Source organism: Pimephales promelas, chromosome 18 (genome assembly GCF_988280905.1).
Source record: "Pimephales promelas chromosome 18, fPimPro1.hap1.1, whole genome shotgun sequence".
Taxonomy (NCBI): Eukaryota; Metazoa; Chordata; class Actinopteri; order Cypriniformes; family Leuciscidae; genus Pimephales; species Pimephales promelas.
In genome coordinates this window covers 30,748,561-30,761,908 of record NC_142786.1, presented here as the reverse complement: position 1 = coordinate 30,761,908, position 13,348 = coordinate 30,748,561, and the positions used below count along the sequence as shown (strand labels likewise).

Below are 13,348 nucleotides of genomic sequence, written 5' to 3'. Positions count from 1 at the left end.
GCATCTGTCTTTGTATTTAATTAATGTCTCCATTACAATTATGAGTATTTTAAATATTGATAATGCCACATAATTATTATCATTATGAAAGTAAAGTAAAAAAAAGAGAGTCCTAGATAGACTTTTAAATATATATATATATATATATATATATATTTTAATTGCTTTTGGAATGGAATGTGACCTTGACAGCTTTATGAGATTCACCTATTAATTTCATGATAAATAAACACTGCACACTGTAAAAAAAAAATTGTTGGTTTAACTTAAAAAAATGAAGTAACCTGGTTGCCTTAAAATTTGAAGTTCATTGAAAAAAAAAAGCTAATACAATGAAAGAGATTGATTTAATCATCAGAAACTCAAAATATTATGTTATCTGAACCAAAGAAATTAAAACAGCTTTATGAGATTCACCTATTAATTTAAAAAATGAAGTAACCTGGTTGCCTTAAAATTTTAAGTTCATTGAAATGAAAAAAAAAAAATAGTTAATACAATGAAAGAGATTGATTTAATCATCAGAAACTCAAAATATTATGTTATCTGAACCAAAGAAATTAATTAAGTTGATTTTACAAAAGAAAAAATGTTGTGATTACAAATCATGAACATTTTTTTTTACAGTGTGTTTACCTCACAACCTATTGCTTTTTTTCAACCAAAGTCATTTCAGTAAACTGCTTTTGAGACATATCTTGTTTCTGTTGAGAACTTGTGCTTGGCTTGAATCCACTCGTACATTTCCAGTGAACAGGGAGAGATCCGTGACTTTGAAGAGTACATTCAGGAGGTGACTCATCGCCTCATTCAAGGATGACTCTTTAAATCTGAAGAGCTTGTTCTGCAAACCACCTATTTTCAGAGATTTTTATGCAGCGCTACATTGTTACTGAAAAAATAAACGTTTTGTTTTTTTATTCAAATTATATCTGAAGTATATTTTACAATGTAAATGAAATATTAAAACACAGCGTGGTGTGAAATGCACTTGTGACAGTTTTAATTACAGTTTAAAAGGGCACCACTCAGCTGATTTCAAGTGTATGTTGGTAAAGATGAAAATTTAAAACTCACTCACTCATACTCATGTCTTATATATGACTTTCCTTCTTCATTGGAACACAAGTGGAGTTTGCCAATTTTGCGACACTGTTCTAAAAAAGCAAGCTACACATTTAATGAAACATGACATTTTGAAGTGTACTCCAGTATTATGTTGTTTAAAATTTGTGATTGCTAGCCCTAGGCTGTCAAACAACCTTCTGGCTATATCTGATCGGCTCAATCTCTAACTGTTTTTAAATCCTCACTTATAGTGTAAATTGCAGGTTATTTTTTTTAAGATAATGCAATGTGCTAACTAAACATAAAGATAGGCCCGCCCACAATTTTTAAAAATGTTTTTTAGACCAAAATGCTGCATATGATATGAAAAGTTGGTACGTTTTACAGTGTTTTTAAGCACGCCCCCTCCCTTACACTAGGTTGGGAGTTACGTCATAAAAAGGGACTCCAAGCTTTTACTGTCTATGCCTGGTCTGCTGCAAGCCTAAAGTCCCTGTAAAGGCAATTCTACAAAAAAACTCTAAACACATTATAAATGTTACAAATGTATTGCTAAAACATGTTACAAATACTGTGAACTGTGAACTGAAATGCAGAGTTAGACCGTTAAACAGTTTGCTAAACCATTGCTATTTTACGGATTTTTTGGGCGGGGCTAAAACAGGGCTCGATGACGTACTGGAGCCCCTGAGCTCCTAGACATGCCCCTACTTGATGACGCACTGAGGCTGTGTTTACACGGAAACGATTCTGAAGAGAAACCGCAAAAGTGGCGTTGCGTTATCACTTTTTATTCTGCATTTAGACGAGCGTTTTGGGCGGGAAATCCGCGTGCATATGGTGACGTAAAAGTGTGTGAAATACAAAATGCACTCCAGGCGGCTAGGTGGCAATGTGGAGCACTGCCACACAACAACACCAAGTCCGTGCGCCTGCGTACAACCTTCACTGTCAAGCAGACTTTTGCGTTTTTACCCTTAAAGGAACACTCCACTTTTTTTTGGAAATAGGCTTATTTTACAACTCCCCCAGAGTTAAACAGTCGAGTTTTACCATTTTCGAATCCATTCAGTTGATTTTCTGATATTTAGAAAAATATCAGTAACCAGACAGTTTCTGGTCTCATTGACTTCCATAGTATATTTTTTTCCTACTTTGGAAGTCAATGAGACCAGAAACTGTCTGGTTACTGATATTCTTCTAAATATCAGAAAAACGGCTGAAGGGATTCGAAAACGGTAAAACTCAAATGTTTAACTGTAAAATGAGCCTATTTCCAAAAAAAGTGGAGTATCCCTTTAAGGTAAGGCGGAGATATGGCATTTCTTTGCCATTGGCTCGTTTTAGGCTTTCTAATCGAAACCCCATTCGTCCCAGAGTTTCTCATTTCAGGGTTAACACGGCCCCTGGTTCCCACCCACATTCATTATCTGGAAGAGACCAGCACAATCATTCAGCTAAATTTCTTCTTTTGTAAATTATCAACATTCATTTTTGAGCTTGTCTTATCAAAAAGTTTTCCAGTAGCCTATTACTCATAATTCAACATTCTCTGTTTGCTTCACTAATTCTACGAACACCCTGTTGAAAGTTAAAGTGATCTGAGGTTTGTAGTTCTGCTGTTGGTCAAATGTGGTCAAATGTATTCACTGCCTTTGGTTTCATTATGATTCAGCTCTCTACACTGATTACAGCTTTTACATTTTTGATGCGGCAAATCTTCACAGCTATTTCCATCCTTTCTTTTTATTCTACTCCCAAATCTGCAACATCGGTTCCAAACGGCTGAGCAAATGATCATTCATTTCCCCCTCTTCAGCTTTGCTCTAGTGAAGTGAATTAATATAGGTGGGCAAAACATGAATTATTAAAAGTCAATTATTTAAGAGAGTTTCTGTGGAGCTGCTGTTCAAATGTGACCTTAACTCACAGTACTTCATCTATTATATACAGAATCTTCTACTTTATAATGATTTCTGGGGATTGTGAACGCTATATGTAGAGAAAGTTGAAAATTACTTGAAAAATCTAATTACCTTGTCTATTATTTAATAATAAATGTGCATTCCTCTATTGAGGTTTCAGTCAGACAATTCAAAGGATATCTTTAGCCAACATGATTTTAAACAAACAACATGTCTTAAATGTGTCAATGTTTATAAGTGACTCACACATGGATGATCTCAGAGTTATGATGGAATAAAAGTCTTGTCAGGTAGTTGTCCCTCCCTTTTTACTGCAAAGGCAGTCCATATGTGAATTACCCATTTAAGTCTCCAAAAACATTACAGTGTAGCCTACTTTTAAGTATATTTATTCATGTGGTTGGTGTATATTATCTTCTTAAATTGGTGATATATATATATACACAAACTGTATATTGAGAGAGAAAGAGAGTGAGAAATTAATATTATGTAAGTCTATACCACATTAATGAAACATGTCATTCTACACTAATCTGTCCTCCGGAGATTGGAAACCACCCAGTTGTTTGCTTTCATTGAGGAATATGATTGTATTCACAGCTGTTTGACAGACAGGCACTGCTTTCCTCACAGGTCACCGAGGAGGGTGACTACACCGAGAGACACTCACGATCAATCACGGCTCTGCTAATAAGGAGTTTAATGCAAGGAGGCAGTGTGGAGAATAGAGTCACCTACTAGATTGACACGCCGGTGAATGGCCATGACATCCCATCTGCCTGCGTCTGCGCACCCCTACTACCGCACTGACAGATCAATATATTCCTCATCTGAATCAAGTGCCCTGTGGAGACCACAAGCATACGGATAAAGCCAGAGGCTACGATCGTTTCAGACATATTCCCTGTGTGAAATGAAACTAACTGGTTGACCCCTTGCAGGTTGACCACTGCTTTGCCTTTCGGAAAATGTCTTGCCTTCATGCACAGTAGTTATATGGGATGACATGGAATATTTGATGTCCTGCAGTAAGATGTGCCATCATGCTAAAAACATTTGTATAATTCCTTTATAATTATTCATGCAGATTTGTTATTCTAAATTAATTCACCTCAAAGCATCTGTGATTAAAAATAATGACTAATAAATCATCATGAATAATGAATAATAAAGAAATGTTGATCAGCACCTTAAAAATATACTTGAAGCTAGTGAAAAATTCACTAGCAGCAGCCTCAAAATTGGACTTGCAAAACCATTTTTTTTTTTTGGTAATTATGTTTTTTTTTTTTAATTAGATGACTAAATTGTAATTAGCGAACGAATTTTGCGACTTCAGTTTTCACACAGATGTGGGACCAAAACCCACCTGATCCTTCCCTATCTTCACGTTCGGACCCCTTATGGGAATAAGGCAATCTGTGTAAAATGCCTCTCCATTTTAAATGAAATGTTGATAGACCTTTAATGAGAGGCTATTTTAAAGCATGAAAACATTACTCCTGCTTTAATGTATGGAAATGCATACATGATTGGTGAATATTCATTAGCATATAATCAATTTGTTATGGACTATGTTAAATATGCCCTTTAGCAGCTGTCATCTACACCCCTTTGCAACTTGCAATGAGGCTCTGATTTATAAGATCCCATCCCAATGCATGCACAATATAGCACATTTGCAAGTGCATTTAATGGGAAAAAGCAAATGAAAATATATTGGATGTACCATTTTATACATGACTTAGCTATGCTGCCAGCTTGAATCTTTTAGCATTCAAATTGCATGGCATTCAACTGTGCACACACAGATTCCACAGGCTTTTGTAGTATTCACATTGTCTTCATAAATGGAAGTCAATGGGAGATGTAGCATATAGGCTGCTATCGCATTTATTCAACAGCACTGTGCATTGGATTTTTCCATGGCCCAGTGACCCTGATTTAATCTGCAACAACAGTGCTGGCAGAACTTTAAGCGTTACTGATACACACCACGGCAGGTTATCACGGTATTCAAGGTTATCAATCAAAACTTTGTTTTAAAATTCTCAGTCCTGTTTTCTGAGTTTCATAAGGACATTCACACACCCATAATGGCACTGCAACAAGGACACAAAAAGAGAACACAATTAAATAAGAGTCGAAAACTGACAAAAGAAATACATCAGAAAAAAATAATCAACCCCATAGAAAGTAGGGAACGAAGGCCTCTCTCTCTCTCGGGCCTGTAAATGAACACAGGCTTGATGTATTACATTTTTCTGTGAATAGAATATTGAAGTGGAGATTGTTAAACTGCAAGCTGGTGTTTACAGAAAGCCAGCGCTTTTTATCCACACTGAAGAAAGAGCAAATGTTGCCAGGTTGAGAAATTAAGTAAAACACATTTAGCTGATATTTACCGTGTTGTGCCCGTGTGAAGCTCTGATTGGGGAATTACGTCTCTTGATATCAGGCATCCCGAGTTATGTTTATCTGGGGGTCAGATTAAACCCTAAAGCCTATACGTTATATTCTATAAATTAATTTCAGCACATTTTCACTCTGTTTTAAATGCTGTTCTTGTTTTCAAATTTAAAAATCTGCCTATTTAATCGCCTAGTCTTAATTTGAAATGATATTTGTACTTTTTGTGAATACACAGGCCACAAGAAGTAGGTTTTGTTTTTTGTTTTTGTTTTTAAATCACTTTTATTCACAACATGCTACTTGGCAACACCGGATTCCATTCATTATGCTAAGCTAAGCTAGCATCGGTGCTGCCAAACTAAGACAATGCATGCACATTGCTTTTGCCAAACTATTTTAATGTAGGAGACACTGTGAATAAGCCCTATTTCAAAAAACAGTGGAGTGTTCCTTTAAGTAAAGGCTCTCTTAGTGACAGGAACAAACATATACAATTTGCCCTTGCTTCTTCAGATTACCAAGGCATTTAGCCTGTTATTGACACTTGAGCGAACCATAACCCTGCTCCATGGGAGGTCACATTTACAAGTCATCAGAACATTGATCTACTTGTTTGAGACGTTATCCCAAAAGAAATCACAAAGCAAATACTCCTTTCTCAATTCAAAAAATCATAACAGTGCCTTTGCGAACCGATAGATTTTTGCAAAGGTCAAAACATTAGAAAATCCCTTGTCTTATCCACCAAATGACACTACTTGACAATGGAGAGAGGCCAAGTGAGCTTGGGATGGACAAAGCTGTAAAGCTTGGCTCCCTGGTTAATGTGCAAGCATTCACAATATATGATTAAAGATCTGCTGTGAACATTAAGGTTAAAGGTTCAGCCCCTACAAAGGTTGAGTCCAGCAGTGATGGTTTACTGGATCGATATCACTTGAGCGAGATGCCCCAGGTTGCTCTGTGGTGACTGAGTCTTCAATTAGTGTTTTATAAGGTAGTTTCGGACACAAAGTGCTAGATAAATGATGAGCAGCAGCATTCCACATCTTTAAGTAGCTAGTGTTTACTTAATAATTGGCACTTATGGTAGTCATAGACTATGGTAGTCAATGGGGAATGAGATCTGTTTGATTAAAACATTCTTCCAAATATCTTCCTTTGTGTTCAGCAGAACAAATAAACGCATAGAGGTTTGGATCAACATGAGGGTGAGTAAATACTGACAGAATTTTTATTTTTGGGTGAACGAACCCTTTAATAATTTTGCGAATAACTGCAATTGCATATTTCGAACAGAGATGGCGACAAAGAGGGAAAACTGCAGTCTGTCGCTTTAAACTATTGCATTTTTCCTGTTGTGATCCATGTATTTTTCCTTTTTGGGATGACCTTGTCATTCTGTGAAAGATTTTATAATGTGTCCAATATATTTTCAGAGGGTGTATTAGGGTCAAGTGCCCCTGGTGGGCATGGTTATTAAAGAACGGCACACGCCGTGTGAGAGTGGGTGGCCTGGGTCGCATCACCCATAGTGCTCCACTTCAGACACCTGATTAAAGCAGCATACAGAATTCAAAACAGCATCTCTCCATTGATCTGCTACAAACACAGAACTGTCTAGCATGAAATAGTGCAACAGGATAACAGCAGATAATGGATTAGATCTCTATCATATACAAAGATTCAGAAGGCAAGTGGAATAAGGTATTCATCCCATAAAGTATTTAGAGATGGTAGTGAGCTACAATGGTTCATGTTTAATTGTATAGAAAAGTTGTATTTTCTTTGGCATAGGCCCCATCCAAAATTTGCCTGAAGATGAACCCAATGGATGGAAAGGACCAACCTGGTTATGGGGAGGATGTAGGGGAATGTCAGCTTCATAAAGTGCGAACGTGAAACATAAAATTCAGTGCTTATATACTCCAGGTGTCAAGCAGTGATTGGCCAGACCTATTATTACGAATGAATGACATGGCATTAGTCTTCCTAATAGAATTGACCATTTCTTCACTGTAAAAAATATTGATGGTTTAACTTAAAAAAGTAAGTAACCTGGTTGCCTTAAAATTTTAAGTTGATTGAACTGGAAAGTGAGTTAATACAATGAAGGAGATTAATTTAACCATCAGAAACGCAAAACTATATGTTATCTAACTAAATAAATTATTTAAGTTGATTTGACAAAAGAAAAAATGGTGTGATTACTACACTGTAAAAAAAATATTCTTGGTTTAACTTAAAAAAGTAAGTAACCTGGGTTGCCTTAAAATTTTAAGTTGATTGAACTGGAAAAAGTGAGTGAATACAATGAAGGAGATTAATTTAGCCATCAGAAACTCAAAATAATAAGTTCTCAACTAAATAAATTATTATAAAGTTGATTTGACAAAAGAAAATATGTTGTGATAACAAATCTTGAAAATATTTTTTACAGTTTTGAATCTTGATCATTTTAAATTATTATTGTCCCTGGTTTATTAAGGTACTTTTGAAAGTAGCAGTGACTGAAACAGACTTTAAGTATCACCTCCGCTTAAAAAAGATGCAATCTAATCCTGCTTACATGAAATAAGCCTGATCCGGAACAAGTTTGAGCATGACAGAAAATCAGGGATGATTTTCGAAGAACCTAACAATCCTGGATCATGTCAAATCGGCAACAATGAAATCCAGCTAATTGAGTAATCCATGGATGTACAAAGAACGGACCCCTAGGCAACATGCACAAGACCCAAAGCAAGTCTCAGTTTTAATAATATGATGGTTACACTTTATTTTAAGATGTCATTGTTACAGTGTAATTATATGTTTAAGTACTGAGTAATATTAAGCAACTAGGGTTAGGGTAGGATTAGGATTTGGTTGAGAGTTGCATATGATTATGCATAATTTACGAAAATTACTATGCTATATACAAGTGACATATGTAACATGGACACTGCAAAATAAAGTGTTACTAATATGTGTAATGCAGGGGTGTCCAAACTCGGCCATAGAGTTTTGGTCCAACACATCTGCCTGGAAGTTTCTATAAGCCTATTAAGACATTGTGGTTTGGGTATGTTTAAAGCTAAACTTTTCAGAGTACCCTTAGTTTAATGGCAATTGCTGTTTTTCTGTTTACAATTATTATTTATTTAGAATTTAAAACAAGGGCAATTTTACGTTTTAATGTAAAATGTAGCTCAAGCAACACAGGAAACAAAGGAATTAAGGGGAAACAAATGGGTGTATAACTTAGAAACCTCTAGAAAGAGTATAATTGGCCAAACGTTCCCATCGGAGCTGCAAGAATAGCAGCAACAGACAGGGACACATCATTCTCAGAGAGGAGCAGCCCTTTTCACGTTGAATCTTAAAGACATATTCATTCCATCCCACTAAATCTTTGCTATTTTGTCTCAGTGCTTCAGGAGTTGACATTGAGCTGAGTCACATGATCCTGAGAATGCCTGTTCAATTGCGTGATAATATGTGTAATAGCATGTGTGTGTTTGCTCACAGGGAAACCTACTCATTATTGCTCTGAAAAAAGCCCTTCTGGATTCAACAGCTCAGACGGAGAACTAGGGGGTAAATTAATATCCTCGTTCCAAAAAAGGCGGCCACGGCAATTTTCCAGTCAAGTTTGCAGCTGGCATTTACGGGACCAATATATGGGATGTAACAGAGAGGTGCCCACTGTGGAATGTGTCAGAGGAAAGGAAACATCAACCACAGAGGGTTTCATAAAAATCTCCATGTTAAAAGTTCCTCTAAAAAAGTACTTATTCTCTACAGTTTAAATGAACACTATACACTGTAAAAAAATATTGTTGTTTTAACTTAAAAAAGTAAGTAACCTTTAAGTTGTTCTTAAAAATGTTAAGTTGATTGAACTGGAAAAAGTGAGTTAATACAATGAAGGAGATTGATTTAATCATCAGAAACTCAAAATAATAAGTTATCTGAACTAAATAAATTATTTAAGTTGATTTGACAAAAGAAAAAATGTGATAACAAATCTTGAAAATATTTTTTTACAGTGAGAAACATCGATTAATAAAGACTTTTTGGTTTCACTTTATTTTCATGGTCCCTTAAACACATTCTATCGACTACAAATAAAAACATTCTGCGCACTGTAAAAAATATTGTTGGTTTAACTTAAAAAAGTAAGTAACCTGGTTGCCTTGAAAATTTTACGTTGACTGAACTGGAAAAAGTGAGTTAATACAATGAGGGAGATTGATTTAATCATCAGAAACCTAAAGTAATAAGTTATCTGAACTAAATAAATTATTTAAGTTGATTTGACAAAAGAAAAAATGTTGTGATAACAAATCTTGAAAATATTTTTTTACAGTGAGAAACATCGATTCATAAAATATTGTTGGTTTAACTTAAAAAAGTAAGTAACCTGGTTGCCTTCAAAATTTTAAGTTAATTGAACTGGAAAAAGTGAGTTAATACAATGAAGGAGATTGATTTAATCATCAGAAACCTAAAATAATAAGTTATCTGAACTAAATAAATTATTTAAGTTGATTTGACAAAAGAAAAAATGTTGTGATAACAAATATTGAATTTTTTTTTTTACAGTGTGTCTGCCTATAATATCTGCTAACACTTTGTGATGCTTCCCCAACAAACATTCTACTGACTAGAAGCAACTTTTTTCTTGATTTTTCTAATGTAAAATGAACTCACTGGTTGTATTTTCTCACCGTACTGTTGTTATGTTTTTGTTATATTTTAGCAATAACAGACAAATAGTAAAAATATGGTGCATTGTAGATTCAAATATTAGGAAAGCATCTCTGGAGAGCAAGTAAAAGGAAAATGGCCCTTTCCCCATGCATGCGTTTCTGCGGGACGGCAGGGTCGGGAACACATTGGTTTTACAGCAGTACATGGATTGAATAGAAAGAAAAAGGCTCTTTGAGGAGTTTTCATTACCAGTAAGTAGGAGCTGTGATATGATGCTTTGATGGATAAAAAAACTTAATTAGTAGTTTTTTTTTTCCAGTTTTTTGATCATCAGTTGTATGATGGCTTGTCAATCTCATTTAATTCTCTTTATGAGGATGTCTTTTAAATTACATCCTGGAGCACAATTTGAAAATAGAATTGGTATCAAATCGTCTAGCGGAAAGAAAATCATCTAACTGCTTTAGGTGTAGTTTCATGTGCATGTCATTTTCAGTATGAATTAACAATACATGATCATATTAGTCTGAATGTCATCCGTATTTATATTTTATTATATTTAAAATAAAATGTTACTTTATGCACCAATGTGTAAGAACTGTACATTGCATTCAGTCATCATTTATAGACTAATCCTTTTTCAGTGCTATACATATGTGAATATATTCATTACAACATCTATGACTACATGCATCTTATTTATTTTTTTATTTACTGAAAGAAAATAAAGGTTTTGTGTTTGATATATTATACAATATATTGCAAAATCCTTCTTAAAATAAACCAATACAATCAAACAAGTTGATTTATATAACATTTCATCCACAAAGCTGCTTAATAAGCATGCAAAAAAACAAAAGAAAGGAATTCTGTCACCATTTACTCACCCTCATATCATTCATAAAAAGTTTAGAAGAAATTTAGGAAAAAGGTGAAATTACATTATATAAATGCTCTATTGAAATGAGCAGCATGTGCTTAGTCAGGGAATGCACAAAATACACTTTGAGACGGTGTATCAGAGCCATAACTCTCCTATCTGACAGTGCATCAAATGTATGACTCATTTCTCAGCAGGAAAGCCAGAATAAACCACTTAATCGCACAGGAAGCATTTCACATTTTGTCATTTTATGCTCTGTGTGTGCATCTGCTGAAGAGAATACGTAAATCTCATGTTCTGCTTCCACGCTGAGTAACTCTGAAAGTTTCTGGCACTACAGTACATTTTTGTCTCTAAATGAAGCAATAACCTGCTAATTCTGGTGTTTTGGGATATATCTATGAGTTTTCTTGAGGATTATTATTATTGAGCAACCACAACTGACTTATGTCTGCCTCCAAAAAGACTGTTCTTTCATTCTTGTTGTGTGAAAGATGCTTGCAAAACTTAAACCTTGAGGAGAGGCATTTCAAGGTCATGTCACAACTCGTGGTAGACAAAGGCACAAAGATGATGATGATGGTTCACAAGGATTTACTATAAAAGCTTAGGCAATCCAAACACAATGTACTAACGAGACGAAAAAAACTGAACTGAAAAAAATTGGGACCTTAAATACACAGAGCAAACAAGGTAATTAACGAAACACACCTGAACAGAATGACATAATCAACAAACTAAGTCCATGACAATGAAACTAAGACAAAAAACAACTGGTATTTGTGATGTCATGGTTATACATTTCATATGGCTTATCTTTAAAGCCATGAAAACACCTGACATCCAGATGGATCTGTGGGATCAAAGTAACATCAGCGATGACGTACAGTAATAGAGCCGTATTACACACTGTAAATTCATGATTTCATTCTCCTGCCAGAGTGACATAATTAGTAGATACGAGTGTTTTTGGCAAACCTTATGATATATTATAATATGCTAATACATATGAAGAGTTCAGATGCAAAAGCCTCTAAGTGCCATTTGAAATTTTCTTCTAGAATGATCATTTTTATCAAGCTTGTATATTTAAGTTCAGTAATTTCACTTGAATGACAACTAATAGGTAATCTTCATTGCCATTTAAGTGAAATTACTGAAATTTAACATACAGGCTTGAGAAGAAAATTTCAAATGGCATTTAGAGGCTTTTGCATCTGAACTCTTCATATATAGCTACTTATTTACAATATAGCTGTGATGTTCATATTTGTATGAATGTAACATCTTCCTCTAGGTCTTAAAATACAATAAGTCTTGTGAAGAATGGGCACAGAGGGCAACCCAGCATTATAACTGTTATAACAAGTACATTTGAAGTACTCTATTTCAGTGTTGTTGTGCAATAAATAAATAAAAAATCAACAATATGGCCGCCGCAAACATTGATGACGCAGATCGAAGCTGCACAAAGCTGGCTCTCAGTACTAAATTGACCTCTTTTTTGAGATAATATATATATAAAAAAATCTATGTGGAAGTTTTTCCCCATGGTATTGATGTCAAAATTGTGGCCAGTGAAAATGTGGCTGGTAAGTTAAGCCCTGGTCCCAAGTGTTTCACTGTACTCTTCGTATGTTATCGTCAATGTTTACTTGGTTGTTCTGTAAGTTCTGAGAAACCTGGGTATTTTTATTATTTTGATTTTGTTGCTGTGCCAAGATCCTGCTTTATTTCATCGTGCAACCATGCAGCGACAACATTCAATTCACTTTAATTATTAAGTGAGTTATTCATTTCCTTAGAGATTTTAACATACTTTCAAAAGGTGTTTTTGACTTTCTTTTTCATAAGGACAGCCTTTCAGATAAAGTTTGCCAACCTACCAAAAAAAAAAAAAAAAAATCAATGTTGCAAATGTTGTTTTCTTTATTAAATCTGTTTATTAAGAGGAAACAAGAGAAAAAGCACTCCTCTCAAAATTGTATTTACTCAAATGCCATTTTCAAAGTGCAGTCTGAGTGCTTGATGTACATATCAGTCAACTCTTTTTAAACTCTCATAACCATGAACATTCTGTTAAATTCATTAGCTTGATGCAGCAAACCATGTTAATCAATATGTTGTGTGCTTGCATTTAATGCTCAGTGATTTGCCTTCTGAACATGCCCTGCTGAACAGATAAGCTTAGACCAACATTTACTTACATACTTCAAAGTTGTGCATTCAAATCAACAACTACAAAAAAAACTAAACAATATGTATATTTAAAGTGTTTATCAAGGCCTAATAGTTGTAAAGGATGCTGTCAATATTCATGACAAAGGTAAACCATTTACCCATTTTCTTGAATTAGTATTATGTT

The 13,348-nt window shown here is 34.7% G+C and overlaps 1 protein-coding gene across 2 annotated transcripts in view; it reads right to left on the bottom strand.

The window, feature by feature from the left end:
• The window catches only part of c1galt1a (core 1 synthase, glycoprotein-N-acetylgalactosamine 3-beta-galactosyltransferase 1a), a 56,368-nt gene that overhangs the window by 21,760 nt on the left and 21,260 nt on the right, over positions 1-13,348 (bottom strand). Inside the window, exon 3 of one of the 2 annotated variants that reach the window (XM_089123394.1) lies at positions 3,732-3,837. The exons of the other annotated variant lie outside the window; for it this stretch is intronic. Coding sequence (XP_088979520.1) covers positions 3,732-3,768 — 37 coding nt within the window. The 5' untranslated portion in view covers positions 3,769-3,837. The remainder of the gene's footprint in view (positions 1-3,731; positions 3,838-13,348) is intronic. 2 annotated transcript variants of the gene reach the window in all.